The sequence below is a fragment of the Cimex lectularius genome, unplaced genomic scaffold (genome assembly GCF_000648675.2).
Source record: "Cimex lectularius strain Harlan isolate CLEC.00 unplaced genomic scaffold, Clec_2.1 scaffold208, whole genome shotgun sequence".
NCBI lineage: Eukaryota > Metazoa > Arthropoda > Insecta > Hemiptera > Cimicidae > Cimex > Cimex lectularius.
The window spans coordinates 420,204-447,322 of NW_019392797.1; the positions used below are offsets into that span (position 1 = coordinate 420,204).

A 27,119-nucleotide genomic window follows, 5' to 3' on the forward strand; every position below is an offset into this window, starting at 1 on the left:
CAATTAATTCTAAAAACTTTTTGAAACTAACAACTTCTAGAAACAGTCGCTGATTTCTTTAAATAAAAATATTTAAGTTGGATTATATATAAGAAAAATTTACCAAATGTAAATTACATCATTTTTTAATTAAAAAGTAATAATTTATTTTAATATATTTTAATGATATATATATTTATAATAATAATAATAAAAGTTGGTTGCTATCGAACACGTTGGACTGCCTATCCTCGCTGGGTTGATTTATTATACGCTTTTCAGCATTTCGCCATCTTCAGTGTGCCTTATGTGTAGTCCCACTGATGATGACAAAATGCCAAAACGCGTCCTTATAACCGCCAAGCAAGAATGGGCGGACCAAAATGATTGGTAACGACCTTATTACATTATGATTGATAAAATTTCGGGTTTTAAGAGTAATTTTCATTATATATGAAGAAATTTTATTGGTTGTGGACTTGTCAGACTAATAGAGTTAATTAGATACAATAACCACTTGATACAAATATTTTCGTTACCTACTTACAGTAGTTGTGGAAATTCAGAGCTGATTCCGCATGATGACAACGTGATTATATGATAGTGCCCACCTGAATAGATTAATTCTTTGAAACTGCCTCTAAAATGTTAACGTTTAAATGTGGTAGCGATAGTTTTATGGAAGAGCAGCTGCTTTTTAAGAAAAAAAAAAATCCTTTTGATTTTCATACGCGTTTTTGCCCAAGAGAGTGTACTTTCTGCGTAAGCATCAATGTGTAACATTTTACCTCATTTCAGCATCTATGCAGGTACATTTAGTTGTTCAAAAAGAAGCCAAATTTTACAATCTTTGTGTATCATTTTCTCAAAACCTATTTGGTCTATTATAACCAATATTTTCTATTTGATTGGCCTTGGTACGAAATAAATTCGTAGCTATGAACGTAAGAAAAGTGATTCGTTTATTATTTGCAAATCTAAAATTATGTTATGTGATTATTTTAAACTTTTTCATACAATGTATCTATTCCACGTCTCCTAAGGTGTTTAAAAAAATTGGTTGCTATGACTATTTGCCTATTATTTGTATAGAATACGAAATAAAAATCGTTTCAAAATATGAAGGGTTTGGAAGAAAGGATCATAATGTGAGAACACTTTTCTGAAGCTCAAACTTTTCCCGTTGCCACTCAATTTACGCCATAAAACCGGAACTCACTGATTCCTCTTGTAGTACGAAGTGAATGGAAAAATTTGACAAGTATTTTTTGACCCGGAATATTCACATAGTACGTCGTAAACTGGAGTAATGGATGATGAGTTGCTGTTCATCCAAGTGAGACACAAAAACACTTGATTCGCCACTTCAAACAAAAAAATTCAATTCATTATTGTTTTTATGTAAGGTCTTGGTTGAGATGATAAGTTAGGGTAACGAGCGGGATTCGAACGCACGAGGTATATGATGACAATATAGAATCAACTTTGTAAGTTCCACAACTACTGTAAATAGGCAACGAAAATTGTATCAAGTGGTAATTCTAATTAACTCTATTAATCTGACAAGTCCTCAACCAAAAAAATTTCTTCATATATAACGAAAATTACTCTTAAAACTGGAAATTTTATCAATCATAATGTAATATGGTCGTTACCAATCATTTTGGTCCGCCTATTCTTGCTTGGTCGGTCAGTCAGACGCGTTGTGGCATTTTGTGTCATCAGTGGGACTACACATGACATAAGACATTGAAGATGGCGAAATGCCGAAAAGCGTATAAGAAATCAACCCAGCGAGGAAAGGCAGTCCAACATGTTCAATAGCGACCAAATTTTAAGCTCATCAAACCCAAACAAGGAGAAATATTTAAATGTAATTTATTTATTTTAAATTATTATTTAAATTTTGAATTAAAAAATGAAGTAATTTACATTTGGTAAATTGTTCTTATATAATCCATCTTAAATATTCTGATTTAAAGAAAATCAGCGACTGTTTCTAAAATTTGTTAGTTCGAAAAAAGTTTGTAGAATTAATTGAAATGAATTGATTATAAGAATTAATTTTAGCGTTTCGTACTGTACGAATCTCGCCCGTTACACTAACTTTTTCATAACTTTTCTCAACCAAGACCTTACATAAAAAGAATAATTAATTGAAATAAGTTTTTGATCAATTAGGCTGCTAAACCTTAATGGATTAATATTTAAAAAAATATTTGGTCTATTTCTAAAAAACAATAAAAACCCATTGAAGCTTTTAGTGACCAATGGTATTTATCGGTCAATCTTAAAAAGGTTCAGAAGATGTGGTATACTTACGTCTTTGGACCGTCGATATAAAGGGGAAAGAATAGAGGTGGGTAATGCGTATAAATATCTTGGGATTCTCCTCACCCACAGATTGCAGTGGATTTGAGAAAAAAGTCTTATTAATGAAGTTTGCAATCAACAGGACGTGGCCCTTTTTAATCATTCTCCCATTAAAACGTAAGTATCATGTCATCAACTCAGTGTGCCGTTCAATCCTATGTTACTGCGGCAGTTATGGTGTTGTCCACAATTTGATTCATTAGAAAAAGTTGTAAATTGGTTTCAGTACTAATTCCAACCCCAAATTATATAATTTACTTAAACATCGTCAGATCTTTTACACACACACTTTACAGCTTCACTTCTCATTTATTCTTAAAACCTTACACCTTTCAGATTTCAGGCTAATAAAAATAACAGCGTTAGAAATTATAAGGACCAATTCTTCCTGGTATGCACAACGGTTATATCTATACCAGAAGTTCTCCCTAACCCGACGCTTGATAACCTTGCTAAATGGCCAGACCTTTTTCCCCCAGCTTTGTTGCCTGTAATAAAAGAGCAGCATAGAACCGAATGCTTACGCCGTTAATGTTTCGTTGTTTACAGACCTTTCTCATTCACGCAGTTAATTTAATTTAAAAGAACAAAATTTCGTTGATCTTGATATATTTGAGTTGCGTTGGCTTCTAAAACTTATTTGTGAGATTCTCCATTTGAACTCTGCTCTTAGGATTAGAAGTAGGGATGGGATCTGTTTTCTTTGCAACTTGAAACAGTTATTCACTTCCTAGCAGTGTGTGTGTTCGATTTTACGAGAGATTCGTCTGTTACACCTCGGGTCGTTTACTGCTTGACTCCAAATCATTGAGCTGTTGAATGGTTCGGATCTCCGGACTCTCATACGGTTGCTCGTAATAGATTCCATTTAGTCTAGGAATTTAATTTTTAATTTCGTATATACCTTTCCTTTGTTTATAGCACGATCATATAAAACAGCTAATGATCTGGAAAACAAAACTCATTAATTTTCTGTGTATTTATTTATATTCTTTTTTCTGTTCTACAATGATTGCCTGTACATCAAATTTTCTACGTTTAATTTTGAATTTCGAATTTTATGCAACAATTTATAACGGTCTCTTTCGGCAGACGGATTTAATTCCATGTTGTATATTCTTTTATAACTATGTTCCATTGACGTGCACAAAGTTATAAAATAAAGTACATATTTCTATACTCCTATCTATCTATCTATCTATATATGAATAAACCTAAATATTTTAAGATTTAAGGGAGTGTAGTAATTAAGAGCCTTCTATAGTAGTCTTTCTGGCTACCTCTCCACCTGCCTTGCAAAGAAACGTTGACTTTAGAAAAGATTGCTCTCAATAGAACCTGTCAATAAATTTAAATAAATCCAAAATCCTAGCTTTACGTAAAGATGACAAATTGGGAGTTTGTTGGGAGACTTGTTCTTTGGCGGCAGACTAATTGACGTGAGTATAAGTATCTCGGGGTGCTAATTACCCCCAAACTCTCTCTAATGCCTCATTTCAAAAAGAAAACGTGTACAGCGAAAATCCTTCTATTCCACTTAATGCTAAGTTCAAGGTTTTTAAGGCAGTGCGTCGCTCGATACTTTGCTATGCTTCCCAGGTTTGGGGGTATCAGCGGTTCCTAACTCCATGTGATACTTAGAAACATCAGCTGACTTTTTGTCTGTTTGCACCTTCAAAATCCACCTTTCTCTCACCTAAGCAGGACACTCTCACTTCCTCTCTACAGATTCCCCAAAATTACGGCAGTTGTTATAATTAACGCTAATTTATCGTAGTTTAAGGCACTTAATTCTCTAGCCCAAGATCTTAATGTTAAGTATTTTTTGATTTTAACAATCATGAAGACTGGTTCTCAAAATTTCTGCGTTTGAATCATCCATCCGTTATAGGCATTTTGAACGTTTACCGAACTGGCTCTTAGATCCAATAGAGTTAAGTTCTACAAAGTACTTACTCATTTAAAGGCATTTTTCAACTTTCCAATAATAATCTAACGTTTTCCTCTATCAATTTATGCTAGTTCTTCCAACTCAGGTGTGAACTTATCTACCTTAATTACTCCCCTTTGGGACATGGTTCTGGTGAGCGCTGATCACTGTGTAACTCCTGCGAGGGAAGACTTCTTCCATTTTTTGGCTGAGTGTGTGATCGCAAAACTTAATTCCCCAGATTGCTCAGATCTGGTTGGCTTTGCAAAGAGTGCACTGGAGTATCGCAGGGAGCTCGTGGAGCAGTTTGATTTTTAATTAAATGTAAGGTCTTCGTTAAGATGAAAAAGTTGGTGTCACGAGCGGGATTCGAACCAACGACCTTCGGCTACTTATCGAATCCCGCTCGAGACACTAACTTTTCATCTCGATCAAGACCTTACATAAAAAAAATTAATTGAAAGAAGTAATTTAGTCAATTAGGCTACTAAATAAAAATGGATTACTTTTTAATTTAATGTGTGGTGTTTAGTTAGTCAATGGTTATTCGGAGATCGTGAGATGCGGTCTGGTGTGACGTAGGTTTTAGAAAAGCACATTCTTTATGGTGCCAACGTTTCGATCTTTATTGGGATCTCTTCAGGGCCTTGGATTTATAAACATTGTTTGAATTTTACAAATACATGTAGGATGTGGAAAAAATGTATTTATACACTGCTAGAAAATTGTAGATTTTAAACAAAGAAATAATTTATACAATATTACAATTAATTAAGGTTTTTAGTTGAGATAAAAAAGTTGGTGTCCGAGTGGATCGAGGTCACGATAGCTCAAGTGGTAGAGCAGCGGCGTATCTAGCCGAAGATCGGGGGTTCGAATCCCGCTCGTGCCATTGACTTTTTTATCTCAACTAAAAACCTTAATTAATTGTAATATATTAATAGTCTAGCGGACCACGAAATTAGTGAATTTATACAATGCTAGAAAATTTTAGATTTTGAAAAAGAAATAATTTATACAATGCTAGAAAATTTTAGATAAAAACAACCTAGGTTTTTCTAAAACGTTCGTCACACTAGACCGCATCTCACGATCTCCGAATAATAATTTTAATTTAATATTGAGAAACACTAACAGTTTTAATCTAATTTAATTTTGTTTACTTAATTTTTATTATTATCTTCTACTCAAGTGATTCTCGGCCGATAGCCACTTCAGGCAGACGGTTTAATAATCAATGCTGTATAAGAACTGTTTTTATTTTAATTTATTCTCTTTAATTTCGAAAATAACACTTTCGTCACTCCTGGGAGGTTCTTTTTACTATTGCCTGTACATTATTTGTATAAAAAAATCCTTTCATTATGCTAAAGAGTTTTGGAGAAAAGTATATTGAAATGTGAAAAAACACATTTCAGGAGAAGCGAATGTTTGGTCGAGCTGGAATTTTTCCTGATGCTGCCCAATTAAAGCCATAAAAATGTTCCAGTAGGGATTTTATGGAGTAGTTTTTGCCACAAAATATAGATAAAAACGAAAGCCAAACAAGGGGATGGTAAGGATACACAAAACACTTGATTCTTAACATTCAAAAAATTATTTAAAGCCCAGATAGGAATGTTATGGACCATTTTCATTATGTGCAACATGGTTTTAGTTTTTAAAAAAAAATTACGTATTTGTTGAAAAAAAAAAAAGTCACGACGTCCAAATCGTATGTGCTTATATAAACCTAAACACAAAAATTAATTTGAATTTTTTTCAACTCATCTAGTTTTCTTTATAAAAAAAAGTTAACAGGCAGTTTAAATTTGAGCAAGAGATCCCTGGAATACATTCACAAGCGTGTTAATATCTCGTTCGCTAAAAAGGACTAGATTTACAGTTTGCTTAACAAGCAGGGCGACAGAATAACAATCCCTTTGGCCGTAATTCCGTCTTATCTGTTTACATGTTTAATCTCAGACACATCCCATCGAGCATAACAGGCCCGACCGGATCCCGTAATTTAATTACTCGTCGTAATTGTTATGAAACATTGCTCGTTCACCCCCGCAAATTAAAACCGTTATTTAATTAAATATTTATAAAAAGATGGTTAAATTTATACCCTAGATCGGCATCATTTAAACTAAGGGTTATAAGGGTTTTCAGAGTTATAAATTTAATTTTAAACCTTTCAATTTGACATATTTAAAAAACAAACATTTAAATTAATTATTACATATTCACAGTAATTATTATTACATATTCCATTACTCAGTTTTCATTTCAACATTTATTGGTTAACTTTATAAATGGTAGAAATAGATTACAAAATCTACGGAAATTTAAAATTGAAACTAATGTATGGAAATAAAATTGATTTGCGTGTTAAAATTTTGTCTAAAACTTGCCTTTTTTAAAAGCTAAAGTAACTCTTAGATAAAAACAGTGTTTTTAATGTGCTAATTTGAAATAAACTAGAAGTTACAGAAATTTTCTGATAAAGTAAGTATAGAGTTGGGAGGGCTTAACATCCCACTACCACAACCCAGAGGTGTAACTACTACAGCACTTTTTTCATATTATTCTCAGTAAAAAAGCCATGGGGTGTGACGGGATTTGAACCCAGATCTGCTAGCATGAAAAATGCGAGTCTGACGTTCTAACCACTCGGCCATCGTTCCGACGAATATAAAGGGTGTCCCAAAATTAACGCACGATTTGAATTTGCCGCCATTTTTGCAGTAAATTGTTGGCAACCCTGAAAAAAGAACAATTTGACAGCTGAGAATTTAGGGTTAGTAAAAATGGAGCGTTTTACGATACAACAACGTGTTTTCATTATTGAACAATATTTCAACTAAATAAGTTTTTCTATCAATTCTTGTCCACGACACCGAATTGATGTTCCTGGGTTTTCACCAACACTCTCACGCACTGCTTCGATATTGACATTTGAACGGCTTGTTTTTGGACGAGCGGCGTGTTTAGTGTCTCCAACTGATCAGTCTCCCTGAATTTTCCAATTAATCTTTTCACAGTTGACGAGGTTAAAACACTATTTGCACCATATTTTGTATAAAATTTTCGAACTGCGGCCTCCAAACTTGACGTTATTTTTGAAATATTGTTCCGGTCTGGTTTCAAAAATGGCGGCAAATTCAAATCTTGCGTTAATTTTGGGACACTCTATAATACAATAAAAGTGATTATTGATGCAAAAGGTATTTTAATGTTGCATTGTTAGAGAATCTAATTAATCAATAACTTTGATTAAAAAAGAGAAAAATTAAATCTCTAAGACACAAAAAAAGATGTTAAACAGGTTTTAAGAGGCATAATTTACTTGGTAAGATTTATGGTGGTATTAAAACCAGTAACCTGCTATAAACTTTTTATAAGGAATAAAATTAATTGAATGTTACAAAAGCCATCCCTAAACATTAAATCAACTTTTTGGTTTATTACTGATAACTATATTTTTTAGAACCGGCCAGTGCTATACGAGCTTTTCAGCTTTCGTTTGGACTGATGCTTGATTTTCGAGCTTTCTGGCGCTCATTGCGTTGCAGTTTATGCAAGAATAAATGTTTTACTTTCAAAAGAATTATTTACAATATAAATATTAGAGATTATAAAGCTATCTATCTATCTAAAGCTTGGTTTTGACAGCTACAGCCGTTTGTTATTTCTACCTGGGTTGTGTTGTTGATATTTTTAGCTATTCATTTGTTTTTACTGTTATTATTTATTCGAATTGATTATTTGATTAAATTAATTTTATTCTCGTTATTTATTAATTTATGTGGTTTTTAAAGAGATTTTTAAGTTCTCCTTTCAAATATGGTCAGTTATACCAGTAGGTACTTTTATTTAAAATCTCTTTCAGTAACAGAATAGTATTGTTAGAAGTATGTGCGAAAAGTTAGAGTTATTGTTTTGTCAATCGTATCAAAATATTTTTTGTTTCTTTAAATGTCTTATGTAGTAAAATAAAAAGTATGTTAAGGAAAGTAATTATAGCCATAAAGGAGGTCTTACATCAAATACCCGTTGGTTGTCGAGGACGAGGGGTCAAACACTTTAAAGTACTTTTCTCGTATTATTGTCTGATTCGAACCCGGAACCGCTAGCGTGGCTAATACGTGTGGGGCTGCGAGTTGCTTTATAAATTTTGTATAGTATAATATTCTGTACTATGCTGCAAAAGATTTTACAACTCAGGGAAAAAAAATTAAACCTTGAGCGATTAAATAAAAGTATTCATTTTCCACGAAGGGTTTTGCCTTTGATTAGTAATACAATAGCTCGTTTCAGATTGGGTCAGTGTAATTTGAACCCATCAAAATTTGCCGTTCGGCTTAATTATGCGGTTAGCCCGTCAGCCTCGCTGTCATTCAAAGGTATGCACCCGGTTCTCCTAATGGTATCGATCCTTGAGGACCCTCCAGGACACGGTTCGGAGCAATTTGTGCTGACGGGCTAGGAATTCAATCCATTTCAAAATTAATCTCCAGAGCATCAAATTTATCCAATATCACCGAAAGGATACACATGCCTTGTGTCTCTGATGCCCGTTCCGATTCGGATAAACTGTCGGTTTACCTACTTGATGTACAGACACGCCTTCGAAGAGGTTTGATTTCTAATGACTTCCTCAAGTGAACACTCAAGTTTGTCTGTGTTTACCTTGGAGTTAAGCCGATCCGATAGGGGGCTTTCCCTTTTCCCTGTCTACCCGCGAGGCTTTGCTTATCCCCGCTTATTTGCAATTGCGGCTTTGGAGTCTTATGTATCCCTTTGATTATTCAAAATTCAGACATTAAGAAGACAAGTTATACAACATATCATTAACTGGAATTAAAATGTCATAACGTTTTTAATGTGCAACATACCTAATGTAATTTATTATTATTTATTGTACGTCAAATAAATATTGTAATAAAAAGAGTGCTTTACTCCGAACTGAGGAGGTTAGTGTAAATATGTACACTGAATTTGACAGAGATTTACACACACACACACACACACACACACACACACACACACACACACACACACACACACACACACACACACATCGGTATAGCTTGTGTTTGTCGAACATCAAATTTTCACTAATTTTCTCTTTCCCCCTCCCTCCCAACCTCTCACTCTCTCTCTCTTTCTTTCCTTCTTTCTTTCTCTCTCTCTCTCTCTCTTTCTCTCTCTCTCTCTCTCTCTCTCTCTCTCTCTCTCTCTCTCTCTCAAAATATATATTACAAAACCAGCATGACGGGCAGTCCAATATCATTGAAAACTGCTAAACTACTACAACTTTATCACCCCCTCAGAGAGCAAGTTAAACTTTCACAATTTACAAATTCATAATATCCATCTAATATATGCTATAACATAATTTTTCCTAAAATTGGCTTTTATCAAGAAATTAACACAAGTTTCAAAATGTTTAAGAAAACTTTTTAAACTATTTTGTAAAAAGGTCTCTCTATCTGCTTGCTTGCAAAAAATAGCAACAAATAATAGTCGGACAACTACCCGTTCGGCCACTATGGTCCCACCACTTTCAATTGCATTTCTCTCTCTCTCTCTCTCTCTCTCTCTCTCTCTCTCTCTCTCTCTCTCTGTCTGTCTGTCTGTCTGTCTGTCGGTCTGTCTGTCTGTCTGTCTGTCTTTCTCCCTCACTCTCTCACTCTCACTCTCTCTGCCCAACACTATTGGTTAATTTTGTAACAAGGTCGATACATACATACTTATACATTTATTTCAATACCGAAATTATAAAATTCGAATAATTTCTCAATTCTATTTGGTCTAGCATAATTCCCCTTCATTATATGTATTTACATCGTAAAAATTGTCTGATCCTAAATTCCGTCAGATTTGTTGCAACCGGAAGAACCTCACTTCTAGACATCAATGTCTTAATCTCCTGTCCTGAGCTTAATACTCGAAGTTAAATATAAATAAAAATATTTAAATAGTTTAACCTCTCCTAACATATAACATCATACATAAACCATTTCTTATCAAAAGCTGTGAAAATTCGAGAATCTGAACAGATCTAATCGACTGTAATTTGCTTATACTTGCTACTATGATTCACATTTATGTTTTTGTTTTATTTCAGTTTGAGATATGTCTTTGTCAGCCCCAAACATCTTGTAAGAATTCCACTTGAGTATTTCACGAATAAATAGATAAAAATAAATTTTTGTCCAAATGTGTGTAGACTATTAAAAAGATATTCTACTCAATTGCAGATTAGTTTCAATCTCTTTTAAATCTCTTTTAAAATTTTAAAATTATATATAACAATCAATAATTTTTAATATTGCAACTTCATCGACCTTTAAACCCTCACAATGAGTGCCAGCGTTGGGCCATGCGGACAGTGTGACCGAGTAAAAAAAACAATAATTTGTTAAAAAGCTGAATTTTTCGGCATGAAAAAGTGGCAATAACAAACAAAATTGTCAAAAAGGGATCGAACTGAAATATAAAATCTTATTACGGTTGTTACTTGGTAACTGTAGAAGGATGAGGATTGGGTTCGGAGGATAGGGGACCACCGGCTCAAATGGAGTCGCACACACCACACACGCACACTTCCGCATGTTGGAACATTAAGGGCTGGCAGTCATTTCGTCCTAATTGCTCCGCCGTGCCTCGATCCAACGAACACACCGCACTGGAGGATTGAATTTCTCCGGCCGATTCAACCTTCCCGATAAATAAATAACACTGTGACACTCGGGTTTCCGTCTTGAGTTCCTAAAGGTAAAAATTACAAACTCGGCTTGACCCAAATGTAAAATTGTACTTCCCAAATAATATTTTTCACTCGATGTGGCCGTTGACGACATTTACACGCCAAGATGCTGCTTCCGACCACTGAATAATAACGAATTTATTTCGAATTAATTTAGATAGATAGAGTTAGATAGATAGATAAATATAGAGATAGGTAGAGCGATAGATAAATAGAGATAAAGAGAGAGAGAGAGTGAGAGANGAGAGAGAGAGAGAGAGAGAGAGAGAGAGAGAGAGAGAGAGAGAGTGAGAGTGAGAAAAAAGAGAAAGTGTGATAGAATGTTGATGTTGATGATGATGAACGACTTATTTATCCATCACACAATATTTGGTCTCAGGCACTATTCTTACATCCAATGTGAAATAATACGAACATATAAGTTTACTCTTTTCTAATTAATTAAGCATTAATTATTTCAAGAAATTCGTTTTTGTTGTCAATATGTTAATCTGTTCGTTTTACAATTGAACTACATCAGTATTTACTTCAAAATAATAAAAGATTATAGATAATAATAAGATAATTCAGTAATTAAAAGTAAATTACTAATATAATAAGTGAACAAGAAGACTTTTTATATGCAATTCAATATTATACATGGTTTCTAAATTGTAAACATAAATCTGGAATTAAAGGTTTTAGTCTGTTATAAAGTTTTAATGAGAGGGAAAGAGATTGAGAGAGAGAAATTGTGTAAGAAGAATTAGAGAGTGAAGAGATAAAAAATATATACATATAACATGAGAGAGAGGGGGAAAAAGAAATAAATCGAAATTCTACTGATCACAAAATGATGCAACTTCATGGATATTTTTCTTCTGCTGTGGGTGAGCACAAGATGGACGACATAGAGCAAAATCTATATTTTTTACCGCAAATAAGGATACCATTCTGAAGAGTGGCAGGAAGGTCACCTATAAAAAGGGAAAATAGGATAGGATAAGAAAGCTTCCCACCGGCCCCTATTCGGAAAAATTCTGACATGCAGTTAACGAACGGAAACAAATTCGATAGACTGACGAAGCAGCGAAGAATGTTAAAACTTTAAATTGGTCACTAACTTCGATGAGACGACAAGGTTGTATAATTTAAAATAATGAAAGAATGATCCACTGAGTCAAACGCCCCTTTTAAGTCAATATAGAAACAGTAGTCTTTTTCACAATCGCCGCGGAGAGGTCGTTCTGACCTCGTCAGTGAGGTGTTTCATCATGTGGATGTTTCAATATGATTCAAATCTATCATATCTATAAATCACTATCTATAAATCCAATGAATATATCCGCTTGATAGAGAAGTTAAACGAAATGGGTACGGCAGTGTACGTGTTAACTTGGTTGATATCTCTCTGTTTATACAATGGGAATATTTGTGCAGTGTTTAGTGAACTTTAGTTAATAATTATTTGAAGATCGTGAGATGCGGTCTGGTGTGACGAAGGTTTTAGAAAAACATTTTCTTTACGATGCCAACATTTCGACCTTTGTTGAGATCATCTTCAGGGCCTGGGATTTATTAACATTGTCTAAATTTTACAAATACATGTAGGATGTGAGAAAAAAATCAAACATTTAATGAGATTGATCTTCAAATATGAGAAAATTATTGATTGATTGCCAATATGTGGCAATTTACACAGGTTATAAATATAACTATAAAAGGCTAATAGTTTCAAGGAAAAATAAGAAAGCGTTTATCCAAGAAAGAGTTAGTTCATTCATGAAAGTAAGTCGATAAAGTATTGCGAGGTAGTCGATTTGGCTAACCAGTCGATTCATTTTAAGTTTTGTATTATAAATTTTTGATTACCCAGTCGAAATAATTTTACCAGCCTTTAAAACGAAATATAAATTTCTTAATTTGACTGATATTTTCGATTAAAAGTCTAGGTCGACGTTTTTAACCAGTATTCGTTACGAAAGGCAACAATGTTAATTTAAATATAAAATAAAAATATGTTTTCAATCTAAAACTATTAAAATGAAAAAATAGGAATAGGTATCTAGTAACCATTTTCAGTTTTTTCTTAGTTTTGATTAAAAATGACCTGATTAATAGATAGATCAAAAGGTACTTCTTTCGTAGCTTTTTATGTAAAAAAAAGAACAAAAACATTTATTTGTGATTTTCGGTTATGAAACAACTCGATCGATCAGACGCTCTAACTAGCCTTAAAACAAGCTTGATTCTTTATTGTCTTAATATGGAAATATGAAACCACTGAATATTTGTTAACTCTGTAATTATTATACCATAATAATTAGATGTTTATTTTTTAAAGGCATTTGGTGCAAAGACAATGGTTAGGGAAATAAGTTCAAAAAATGACTTTTCAGTTCTTTATTTGGTGTAATAAGAGTGTTGTTCATTTTGTTTACAGGTGATGAACTAACTAGCTGGGTTATGCTAGAACGGCTGTGGGTTGTTTTGGTGGTCGTCGGCTACCTCGGAGCTGGAGGACTTCTTTTTCAGTTGATCGAGCCGCCCCCACCAAACCCAAAACTTCCCATCTCAAAGTACACCGAGAACTGCCTAAACCAACTGTGGACAATAACAGGTGGGCTAGTATATTAAGTTTGACGGGGAAGTGGGATTTCTTTAAAATTTTGAACGAGATAAAAACACATACAAAATGTAACAATAACACAGAAATATTAGGCGGTATATTTTACGAAGTCTACTTTTTCATCTTTTAAATTAAACTTGTGCGAACAAAGAGGGCATTTCACAAACTGCTAAGTATAAAATTAGGAAGCTAAATCTTTGTGAAGGAACTGGTCCATGTAAAGTTTAAAATTCTTTAACGCCGCCCTTGCGGCCGCGGTTTAATTTCCTGGGCCGTAACTAACGGCCCGGGCTACTGCGGAAGCGCAACAAGTGAGTTTTTTAAAATTTATTTTATTTTTCCGTTTTTCCTTATCTTTGCACGTCCTTGACAACTGTTTTTCTGATGGCTTCTACGAATGTTCTGATAGCACGTATGTTCACCATCTATCGTTTACTGCCGACAGTAAATTCCTTTATCGATGGGTGGCCTAAGAAAAAATCATATTCGATATTTATCAAAAGCATGATGTCTCAGAATAATTATAAAGGTATATATATATATACCTACATATATATACATACATATACATATACATATTACCGACTTGTTTATTTTATGATTGTTTACAATCTAAAAATATATGACCGATTTTAAACTTTTGATTAAAAATTACAATTAAAAGTAATACATTGAATGTAAACAGAAGAAGGATAAAAGTTTTGTCTCCGATGAGAACAACGATTGAGCAAACAGTCAGTCAACGATGCCCTTAGGCGAAATCAATTTTACAGATTAATCGAGAAATCAAGAAACCGAATAAAACACCGGTAGAAAATAATGACCCGTCAAAAATTGATAAAATCTAGAGGAAAAACAAACAAAATATTATATAATTTTAAAAGTACATTAAATAAAATATTTTCATAATTAACATTGTAATTTATGTTGTTAAGCGTCTATGTTAATTCATATAGAAATAAATTCCCACTACTATGTATTTGTGACTGTGTTGAAATCAGGTAATTTTAAATACATGGCGTAGTTATATAATTAAATTATACTTCTAAGCATAAAGTTGTATGGCTTTAATGACACTGCCGTCATTTATTTGTTTTCAATTAATCAAAACCCTTTCGACTCAGAATAAATGTTAATCTGATTAACAACCATGCATTGGGCAAAAAATCGCATTGACACTAAAACACAATGGGGTCTCTCGGCATTATTTTCAATTTAAAATTGACATATCGTTTATTTATTATACAATATACATAATATTCCATGATATATAATATTTTATTAATTGTAAAAGCGAAAGGAATTGTAAATAAGGAGCGATCTGCGAAAAGTTAAAAAGGAAAACGAAAAAGTGAGAAGGATAGGAGAGAGAGTTAGAAATTGGGTAAGAGCGAAGAAATGCAAATTGTCATTTGTACATAATGAGCTAGATAAAGTTAAATAGATAGAAAGAGATAAAGAAGTATGAAAAGAAATAGATAAAACATAGATAGATAGCTAGAGAGAAAAATAGAAAGATGCGCGAGAGATAGAGATAGAGAGAGAAAAAGAGAGAGAGAGAGAGAGAGAGAGAGCGAGAGAGAGAGAGAGAGTAGATAGATAGAGATAGATAGATAGATAGATTACAAATATAGATAGAAGTAAAGAGAGAGAGAGAGAGAGAGTGAGAGAGAGTGAGCGAGAGAGAGAGAGAGTGAGAGTTTAAAAAATGTATGCATGACCTACATGTCTGACTCCGGAGTGCGAAAACATTGAAGTAGATGTTCTCATTAGTTCATTTCTGGAGTTGAACTTAAATAAATCAATTAGACAACAATTGTTTCCAACATAGATAAAATACGGTATTGAGCGTTGATAACGTTTGAAAATAGTTTACCTTTTTTTTAAACTTACCTTAGAGTAAGGAAATTTTGTTTAAACTTTTCCAAAAAGCTTTGTAGATAGTTATATACAACGTCTTTTATAATTTTCCCGAGGCGTGGAGCGAGCTGTGTTTTCTTTTGATTATGAAACTTTCTCAACGAGCGCCCTTAAAATGACACTTCTTCCAAGTTTAACAAATCGGGCCGTGATTTCGAACTCAAACAGATTTCAATTGCCTGGCCGGCTTGGATTTACCGAAAATCTAATAATCTCTGACAGCGTTTTACGCACTTTCCAGGGCGCGGTGAAAATTTTAGACCGGGTTTTGATACCAAACGGTCGAAGCCAGTGAATGAAATACAAAGAGGAGAAATTATTCAGTTGTTTGCCTGTAATTTTTTTGCATCCGCCACGCCAATAGAAAAGGGACGTGATCTTTATTTTATGAATTCTTTATACTGGATTGTCACTTTTGCACGCCATCCCGATCATAGCATCCTGTATTTCCAAATTAGACATTTTTTGTAGCAGAAGGGACATTTTTGTAGGGAGTGAAGTCCATACTTGACCAATTTGAACAATTTCCTTCTTCCTCGTGAAGTGGCGGGACCTGTTAGTAAAATGTGGTCTGGCAGATGTTTTGGTTGGCTAAACCAATTTGACGCCTTTGCTATGGTGGCCTGTAATGATTAAATCGGAGTCTGCAAAATATAGTGAAAAAGGCCGGTTAATCCAGCTGAACGAAGAATTGGAGGATATTCTAGGCTGTATCTCTGGGTAATACCTCCCTAATGTTTCTTTTCCTGGTCATATACTTTGCCAACGATTTTTAAAATTTTTTTTTTTGCGTGAGAGATAAAATCATCGCCTTTCGTAATATTTACCACCTCCCTCCGGTACTCCGCGCTGTATTTGTTAGATCATCGACTTTTATATTGAACCGATTGTCACTTTGTACCTTAACCCAGTAATAAAACGACCTACATTTATATAACCAGCACGTCAGATATGTCGAGCGGGATATATCTGGGGGCCAAAGTTGAAAAAGCTACCATCTATTATTACACTCAAATGTTTCGGCTAGTAGACAAATGAATCCAGTTAGTTCATTTAGACCAATTTGTATATAAACCCTCGTATCAATTAGAAAAGGGATGTTCAGTCCGTCGTAGTATCGGTCTCACTATTGCAATCTTTTACAATAAAGTTTGTTATTTTTGAAAAGCCTTTTCTGCAAGACGATTATTTAACTCTCTTGGAATGTACACAGCCGCTTCCTTTTCTTTAATTATTAAAATTTCATGGCGGATGTCGTGTGTGATAGGGTTTCTAGGGTGCTTATTGGATTTAAGTGACTTAAGAGCACTTGGCCTGTCAGATATGCTTACTATGTCCATATCAGTGAAAGCGTATTCATATTTCAAAGCTTCGCGGATTGCCATGGCGTCAGCTGTAAATATTGAACATAAGTTAAGCAGTTTCGAAAGCTTAGAATAATTATTAACCATATCTATAAACGCCACTCCGACATTATCATTGTATTTTGATCCATTTGCACAAATCACTATGACTTCCAAACAGAGACCACCCTCGACCACATAGTTTACATTTTCCGGGTTACTCACAATTTAAGAACCACATATTTTGGGAATGCCCTAGGGCAGTGCATCGAGGTTAAGAAAAGCTAGATAGTAAGGGGGTAGACTGAAGTGATTGGCTTAGTACTCAACACTGACATTTGAGTTAATTCATATTTCCAGGTAAGATAATCCCTTCTTATATCAAGTGGGGGGGGGTAACAGCTTCCACTAAGAGAGCTGATGTAGGGGTTCATTGCGCTCAACGAAATACGAATCGCCCTGAATTGCACTCGATCTAATTTTTTCACGTGTGTTATGTGAGTGAAGATGTGATTGGACAAGTGCCATGCACGTTGGAACATTGAGCGCTTTTTCGCATTTTTTGGCTAAGTACTAGATATGAGGTGGCCATAAGAGCTTACTGTCTAATACTAAACTTTGTAACTTTGAAACTCGACTTTGTTTTGGAATATTGAGTCCCTCTATTGTAATCGACTGGGAGGTGTGAAACACCTTTTTCCTATTTACCACCAACGCGACAGATTTAACAGTTGAAATTGTTAGCCCTAGGTCGGCTGTCCATTGCACAAAGCACTTTATAAGTGGTTTATAAGTAATTTAAGTGGTTATTGCGCTTTCGGACGCGGCGCCAAAAGTGCCGCCCGCGAATTGCGAGAGAGTTTTATATTTCCCGTGTTTGAAGTTTTTATGTTCGTGGTGTACAGGGAGAACATGATAGGGCGGAGGACTGCTCCTCCAGGGAGCCACATGTTCACCTCCCTGGATTCATATAAGCGGCCTTCACTCACAAAGTGACGCTTTCTCATTAGTTCTTTATTGAGGCTAGGAATCTTCAAGTCCTTAATTGATGTTCGCATTTACACCATTGTCGAAAAAGATCGAGAGAGTTGGCTTATTTTTGCTAGATTAACGTAGCATTCGTTTAGGGTTATCTTCATTTATCATTATGTGCTATGGTTTTTACGAAAACTTTTCATTCTCTCGACTGAAAATGGTGGAACCGCGAATTTCGTGTTTAAAAGTATTTCCTCCTCAGATAGCTTTAAATCACCCCACCCCCTAAATCCTTAATCTCAGCCTTCTTTTCAACTGCTGACTTAGGAATTGGACAAATAAATCGTCGTTTTTTAAGTACTGTCAAGAAGAAAATTTGCTGTTTCTCTGTTATTGTATAGTCCACATCTTTAACTTATTTTTTATAATAATGCTTATTTTTTAGCTATAAAATTATTGATCAGGAAAGAGTCCTCTTGGAAAAGCCACTTGTCGAATGGCAATTGGAAATTTCCTAAATTTAAGTCCGCGGTTGTACTTTCAGCGAACATGAAGTATGGTCCGGGGTTCTTTTCCATACTGGTATTTGAAAGTATATTGTTGAAGTATAGGCGTCGTGTTTCTTTGGCTCCGTGGAATACGTCTTCTGTCGACACCAGAACTTTGACTTTCGAATTATAATTACGGATATCAGCGTTCATAAGTTTAATATTAGAATTCGCATTTCTAGCTCCTTTTAAATGTAAAAAATGTCTTTAAATTTAAGCACGCTGCATTTTGACAGTCGTTCATTCATCTCAACATTGTTATCTTGTGTGTTACAACGGGACTTTACAGGCTGAAACAAAGTAAATAAAAAAAAGAAAAAAAAGAAAAAAGACTACTCCTAGACTAGAAAATGTGAAAAAACGGGAAGTAAATAATAAGATTTTTCGTGAGAAGGTTCACTGGAAGAGACGTTGTTAATCCTTTGGAGCGACACACAAGACCGATACGATCGATGTTTACTCCTCAAAGGCTCACGGGCAATTGAACGTTTTAGGTTTTATAACAAATTATTTCTGCAAAAATTTCAATTTACCTTTCGATAAAAGGAAACAGATCTTGCCTTCTTGCGAGTAATAATTACTATGGTATATTTTATTATCGGTATTCATTGGTTTATTTACCTTTAAGCTCGAAGTTAACGATCCAGTGGGTAGTAGATTAATTAGAAAGGCGAAACGTTCATTGTTCACTATCATTACCCACCATTTTCTAAAAATAGGGAAAGAGGAATTCTAAAAAAAACCACATTAGCTTATCAAAAGATCCAGTCAATTCATTCAACGTTCGTGGTGTCGTATTTGTCAATCCGAGGTCCTCAGTCCTGATTCAAACTGTGTTAAAATTTTCCGATTCTCCGAATTCTGCACTTCTGTTGACTACTAACGACAACATTAGTGTTTAAAACCCCGAGCTTATTACACAAAAGAAAATGTTGTAAATGATTCAATGAAGACATCATAAAATATTTAAAAAATGTAATCAAAAGTCGTACATAGACTATGAACACTATGAAAAATAAGTATAGAAATAACTTGTGGGATTTCCTCTTGAGGTCTGTGGGTGGTGAACACGTAGCTTGGTCGTTTCCGATCATTTCGGTCGGCCTATCCTCGCTTTTTTTACAGTCTAACACTTTTTGGCCTTTTGCTGTCAATAATGGTGTATTGGTGTGGTTTTAAGCTTAGCCGAGTTTTATTATATTATTGGAAGAGTGTTTTGTTAATTTGTATGTTTTTATAAACGAGTTGTGTGAATATTTATAGGTTTCACGAAAAATGATCTTATTAGCTAATTATTTAGAAATCGTGAGATGCGGTCTGGTGTGATGTAGGTTTCAGAAAAACATTTTCTTTACCGTGCCAACGTTTCGATCTTTATTGAGATCATCTTCAGGGCCTGGGATTTACAAACATTGTTTACATTTAACAAATACATTTAGGATGTGGAAAAGTGAATTTATACAATGCAAAATATATTTTTTATTACAATTAATTATGGTTTTAATTGAGATAAAAAAGTCAATGGCACGAGCGGGATTCGAACCCACGATCTTCGGCTTGATACGCCGCTGCTCTACCACTTGAGCTATCGTGACTTCGATCCGCTCGGGCACTAACTTCCTACCTCAACCTACCTGTCGAATTTTCCCTCCTTTATGCGATTTTTCAATGTCCTGTAATCAGGATTCGATTTTCGGCGACAAATGAAATGGGTCACGGATAGCTTTAGTGAAGATATACTTCGTTTTACTTATTAAATCCGTTATATTTCCATTATATTGGAATCCCGCTCGTGACAGTAACTTTTTCTTTTCAAACAATACCTTACATAGAGAATAAAAATTATCTTCTCTTCGATTAGCGAAAACACTAGTTATAAAAAATGTGATCCGTGATAAAATGTTAGTAACTCACTGGTATTCAACCTCGTATCTACCTTTCTCTTTCTCCTTAGAAGATGGCTCAGCCAATCATGACCTTTCTGTCGCTACACTGCTTCCGGTATTCCTTAATCCAAAAGACAAGAGGAAAATATAATTTGGCCAGATCTTCTAAAAACGTTAGGGAGGGTTGCCCTTAAATTAATAATAATTTATTGTAATAATAGTGATAACTAATTGTACACTTTATCTCTTCAGCCCCATTCCCTTATGTATTGGAAAAATGTTCTTTAAAAAAAAAAAAAGAAAAAAAGGGAGTTCAACGGCACTACCCCTTTGTCACTCCCTCGATAGCTACCTATCAGATACTTATTTACCCTGAGTTTTTCTTATATTTTCTGTATTACATGATTATTGTTGTTAGAGTTAGTATTTTTATATATGTATAGTATTTTTATATGAGGTTGTTGAAAATGCTCGGCATATACAAAATCGACACTTCAGCCAGATACAAGGACAAAAACTAATATAAAATGGAAGGTTTTCTTGCTTTGAACATAATATGAATGTATGTAGAATTAAAAGATAATTTATTTCGGCTGCACAAAAAATATTATCGAATGTTGGTCCAAAATAGTCTCATATGCAAAATCTTGTTATCACCAATTTCGGTTCGTTTTTCAAAGGCTACGCTCAGCCAATTATTCTTAGATGTTTACAGATAATTAATCAAAATTTTCTGAGGGTCGCTATGTTTGTTAAAAGTGAAAATTACTAAAAAATATCCAAAAAATAAAAATTGACGGTAACTGATTTTTCACTTTATTTCTGAGTCTGTAATACATTTTTAGAAACGAAATGAAGGAAAAAAAACATCAGGATACAACTAGTTTAAGAAAAAGCGAAAAATAAATCCATAAAAACAATCATTCTTTTGCCTCACTAAGTGAAGTATATCTACAAATATATAAGTTTTAGCAGCTAAGTATGGGCGTACATAACTTTTAATTCATATAACATGTTTACGTTTTTTTTTTTCATATTTAGATATGGCATGCAATTTTGAAGAAGTTAAAAAAGTTCCAAAGAATATTTTCATTTAAATCGTAAATATAGGGATTTAAAAAAGGGGACTTTTTGAGCGAAACCTTCCTTAACGAAAAACCATTGATGATGACGAAATGTCAAATTCTGACCGAAAAAAACAGCTAAGATAGACCGGAACGGCCGAATGCAATGAAACTAACAAAAAATAGCTTCTTAATGTGAAGAAATACCCCATAAAAGAGGCAAAAAATAATAATTAATAGCCAAGTCAACTAAACAAATTTTTAATTAGTTATCTAATTTTACAAAATGTATTTTTTAGGGTTGTGAAATGTTAAACTATTTGGCAATATATTTTTAATACAATAGGTTTCTAGTTATACCGTTGTGAAAGACATTAGTAATGTGGGTTTACTCTATCTAACACCTAATATCTATGTTATATTTGTCACATGTGTGCATGGTTTTTCAGCTGACACACCTCCAAATTAAATCACTAATTTCTTCTTTTCTAATAAGTTATTGTAATTTCTAATAAATTCTATCATTCTTGGTCTTTCTCAGTTTTTCACGTACAGTTTCTACAATTAAACATACTGAATTTTTTTGAAATTCGAAAAGGGAGGCGTGAACGACATTGATATTCATCGTGTCATATAAACACCGATGTATTATTCATACCTCGACGGAGGGGCTTCTCTTATATGGGCACTTTCTTATCCCAGGTACACCAGTCATTGAAACACTCTCAAAACACCGTCTTTTAATTCAACCCTCTGCACGTTTTTGACCCGTTGCGAATGTCTTATACTGGGAAATTACTACGAACTAATTTTCATAGAATTATATATGTATATTTGAAAAACTAAAATGATATATAAATGGGTGGCTTCGTTATAGAAAGAAAGTAGTTAAATGGCGTTCTGAAAGTCTCCGTTTAAATTACCCAAATTTATTCATGGAATTGGTAATCAATTTAGAATCGAACGGACATAACGTCTTCCGCCTGGGAAAGCCGACGTGGAAAAATGTGTTATTAAATGATTTACAAACCTCACTGTTCACAGCTATGTAGCATTCAACGTCTGCCAATTATCCGGCAATTTATCTCCATAGGAAACCTAGTCAAAGGCAAGGCCCATCTAAATCACCCAACGTTCCACATTTTTAGTCGGAAATACCGGGCAAATTACCATTACGAAAAGTGCTGCTAACAAATTTCGATTGATTATTTTTACAAAGTTACGACTAAACTGATAATTGTTATTAAATAACAATCAGTAAAGATTTCCTACTAAGTGATACGTTTGTTAAACCTGTTCTTTCTTTTGGAACAAACAGATTTCCATAAACATAGCAGTAAAAATAAAAAACACGTTTAAAATATTCGTATACACTATAATTATAAGAGACAATTAAAACAAAAAGTGAAAATAGAGATGCGGTTGGATACAAAAAGGATTAAAGAAATAAAATGAAAGGTCAGAGACACTTCTGAAAAAAAATATCACTTACATCACGCCATCACGAACTTAGTAAAAGGGAAAGAGATAAGAAGAGAGGGATGCAGATATGCGTACAAATTAAAATAAAACTGCACAAGAAAATAAAGAAATTAGCAAGCAATTTAAGACAAACAAAAAGACATACAAAAAAAAGGGTGAATTTAGAAGAGAGACTGACAGGAAAAATAAAAACGTCAATCGCTTTCTTCCAGAATCAGAAAGAAGACAGAAACTAGGAAATATGAGAATAAAGAGATTGTGAAAGAATGAAAGAGAGAGTAAGAGGGAAAGAAAGCTAAGAGAGAAATAGAAACAAACTGGCGGACATACAAAATATTGAAGAAAATACAGAAAAAGTCTATTTCTCTACTTTTGACTTTAAAAAAGTTTAAATCTTGGATGCCTAAATACAAGTTTAGGTTTAGGATAAAAACTAGTCAAATTCCCAGCTTTTATTATTCATATAAAACGGTTTTTAAACAGTTTGGATGTAAAGTAGGCGAAGTTTCCTGCCCTCCTGGGATAAGCTAAGTTGGATTTTCTTCTTGAGCCGACCCTTGGGTAAGTCTGCCTGCATTACCTTATTACTCACGATAAACCAGCTCAAAATCTCAAATGGTTTTTATATCCACTTTCCCGGAGGTTCAGTCCATCCGGGAACGCTTTGTCTAACGACCGCTTCTGAATAAAACTTGTCGTTTTATTTCACCAAGAATAAAACAGAAAGAAAAATATCATCATATATGTAATAGTTTAACTGCGGGCAGAGAGAATCATCCCGTGTTGAAAAAAGTGGCAGGCGATTGGTTTACTGGTTTTAAAAGAAAGAAAAATTGGGTAAGCTAAAAGTCCAGGGTTCGAATCCACCGACCCTGCATTCGAACCCGAGATATTACAAATGGGCTTTTTGTCAAAAATACCGGCACACCTAGGTTTCATATGACCTGGTAGGTGAAATACCCTCTTTAAAAAATTAAAGCCTAGATCAGTTTATTGGTACGCTTTAACGTAAGATAGTAATATGTTTTGGGTTAAATAAACTCTTATGTAGATGTGAAAATACAATATTGGTAAATCAGAACGTTATAAATTATCTCTCACTTTCATAAACCTTTTAATTAATTATAGATAGGCATATTATTAACAAAAACTGTGAACGGTGGAGTCCTGATAAAGTTACTGCTTTTTTGACAATCAGAAGTAAAAATTGATCTTCATAGATAAAATGGGAATATCAGTTGTCCATGAAAAAGTAGTTATTAAACAACGTCCCGCGGTTTCCCCATCAATGACAAGTTTGATAAATGACCGGTGGTTCATATTAAATCATGGTTTATCGTACATGATCCAATAATAATTGACAAAGAAGTCAGAAAGCAATCGTAAATGATAAATAAAGCAATTGATTTAACATTGAAAATCTAGAAACATAATATAGAAATCGATTTATTAAAAACAGCTGCGTATGAAAAATTGAGGTTAAGGCTGTTGTGTAACTTAAAAGCCTTAAAAAATCGATGTTGTGTATAAAAAAACATCGGTAGGTAAAAAAAAAATATCGTCAGAAAGAATGATAATGCTATTCGGCTGACATCGTAGGACGTTAGCCTCCATGGTGACTTTCGTGACTTAGATATAGATTCACCGGTTTTGTATATTTAGCTCGCCTATCAATCTATTTTTCCCTTCTACATTCTGTCATATATTACGCCAGGTACGGATTTCATTTTTAGAACCGTGTCGAAATTCCGCAATTTTTCACTGTTTTATTAGTGTGTATGAAAGGAGATGGGTAGAGGTTGTTAAAACATTTCTGTCATTTTATCAAATAATACGTCAAAAATGTTTATAATCGACTGTATTTTGTTATTTTTGGGAATAATATCAATACATTATTAAGCATAATGAATTAAGATGACAACAGAGTACCAAGTTAAACCTTCCCATCGTCCAGTCATTGTAGTATAGCTTTGGTTAGAAAATTGTTTTCAAATCGTGAAAATTCTAAAGTGTTTCATAATAGACTATTTATAAAAACGTAGGAAGACAACGATTTCAAGACATTTGAGTGGAGGTGACTTGTATAAAGCCGGGATATAAACCTGCTAATCCACTGGAAAAAAATTATTTCCAAGCAGGCGGTTATTTTAAGAAATAATGCATGCTTGGCAATTCTATAACACTCAATAAAAAAACTGTTTAAATTTAATTATGTTAACTTATAAATAGCCTCGTTCTTTTTGGTTCAAACTGTAGGATATAATTACAACAATTTCCATAGAATCCGCTTTCGTTTTAAGAAAACATGCTATGTATTTGAATAATATTTTCAAATGTTTTAATGTGTTTAGAAAACTTTCGCACTCTCGCCAAACGCTAGTAATCGTATTTTATAAACTTTTTTGAACACTAGATAAGTACTACTAGCGACAACTCACTTTACAAACTCTTTCAAACTTATTTACTCTCGCGCAGGGACACAGTATTACAAAAAATATTATGAACTTTCTGAAAATGATTAGCATCGTGAAAATAGGATGTTTTAACGCTTTCATAGATAAATAACATTCTAGTATTTTTCCAATCTTTTTACTTTATGTCATTAATTCTTAAGCAAACTTGAATACAGAAGTAAAAAGAATTTATTTTTTTCGTGTTTATTTTAAATAATATTATGTCCAATATCCATTATCTTAAATTTACCTTTCCTTCTCATCTCTTTCCGAAAAACAAAAATTGTGCGATTTTCAATTGTTTTTGCAGCAAAGCTGATGAAAACGATTTTGGTTAAGTATTAGGTGTTGTAAACAATTGTTCGCAAAAATCAGTTTTTCCTTTCGGGCCATTTCCAAGAAGTCTCCGTCCGAAATAAGCCCCAATCGTTTCCCAATCAACTCCGCTTCCCTTTTGGTTGTTACATTAATGTCTTCCAAAAATCCATAAAATCTCGTTCTCATCGCTTTTATGCAGATGTCTCTGGAATTTACCTTTTCTTCCCCCTCTTACCGTACGAGTTACAATTATTAATTGTAAAAATTCAGGGGGACTTGAACTCGATTAGGTCCTGGGCCCAATAAAACGGGATTATCTTGAATCTAGAAAAGTCCCAGACTACTGTTTTGGATCCAGTTACCTACTCCAATGGTTCAGCTAAATTTCCTTCTGGTCCACTGCCAAGAACCTTGAGATTTTTTCATTTAATTTGTTACTAGAGATCGTAACAGAAGAGGTCATATGAACCCTCAGGGTATCGGTGTTTGTGGGAAAAAACAAAACAAAAACAAAAACTGTATGTACATATGTCGGGTTCGAATGCAGGACCACTGCTTTCGAACCCGTGACCTTTCCCTTACAGTGATGAGCCTTAGCCGGCCCAAGAGATTCTTTTTTACGCAGACTGTCTTTGAGAGTCCCATATCACCTAGAATTTCTGCCACCTTTACTCCCAATATTAGTTCCTCCATGGGAGACTCCTAGTTTCCTCATGCAGGGCCCCTGGATTCGAACCCGAGACCTTTTCCTTACAGTGATGAGCGCCGTGTCAACGCCTTAGCCGGTGCGTCCAACGGCGGCCCAAGAGATTATTTTTTACCCAGACTGTCTTGGAGAGTCCCATATCACCTAGAATTTCTGCCACTTTTACTCCCAATATTAGTTCCTCCATGGGAAACTCCTAGTTTCCTCATGCAGGGCCCCTGGATTCGAACCCGAAACCTTTACCTTACAGTTATGAGCGCCGTGCAAACACCTAAACCGTTGCGGCCACCGACGCCCCTCAAGACGATATGTTTAAACGTTTAATGAATTGCTTTGTAATCCCCAAAGACGTGACTTCCACGTGACTCATATGTACACCGACTTGAAGTGCTTACACCTTTCCTACCGCAGGGAATTTTTTCTGTTCTCCCTTTATCAAATATTTTCCTATTCCCTCATGAACTGTATTCACTCGTTTCTTCCCTTTCTCTGCCTAAACCTTTCGAATTCCCTTACTGACTTTATTCGCCTTTCCTTTTTCTTTTCATCTGTGATTTTCGTTTCTTTGATTACCACATTCCCATAGAACTTGGCATCTGCGTAATTTAAATGTTCCTTTTTAATTTTTTCAATCAAGAATCTTGTGTAAATAGTTATTGGATACATAATTGATTATTTACGGGAGCTTTAAATCACAATAAAGTTTCCTTTTTCATTTCATTACATTTAGATTATTAATATTTACATAAAATTATAATAACAGTTTATTTTATAATC

At 34.1% G+C, this 27,119-nt stretch overlaps 1 protein-coding gene across 3 annotated transcripts in view; it reads left to right on the forward strand.

The window, feature by feature from the left end:
- The window catches only part of LOC106664836 (TWiK family of potassium channels protein 9-like), a 392,977-nt gene that overhangs the window by 18,545 nt on the left and 347,313 nt on the right, over positions 1 to 27,119 (forward strand). For all 3 annotated transcript variants that reach the window (XM_014390855.2, XM_014390852.2, XM_014390853.2), the window contains exon 2: positions 13,462 to 13,638. In XM_014390855.2, coding sequence (XP_014246341.1) covers positions 13,485 to 13,638 — 154 coding nt within the window. In that variant the 5' untranslated portion in view covers positions 13,462 to 13,484. The remainder of the gene's footprint in view (positions 1 to 13,461; positions 13,639 to 27,119) is intronic.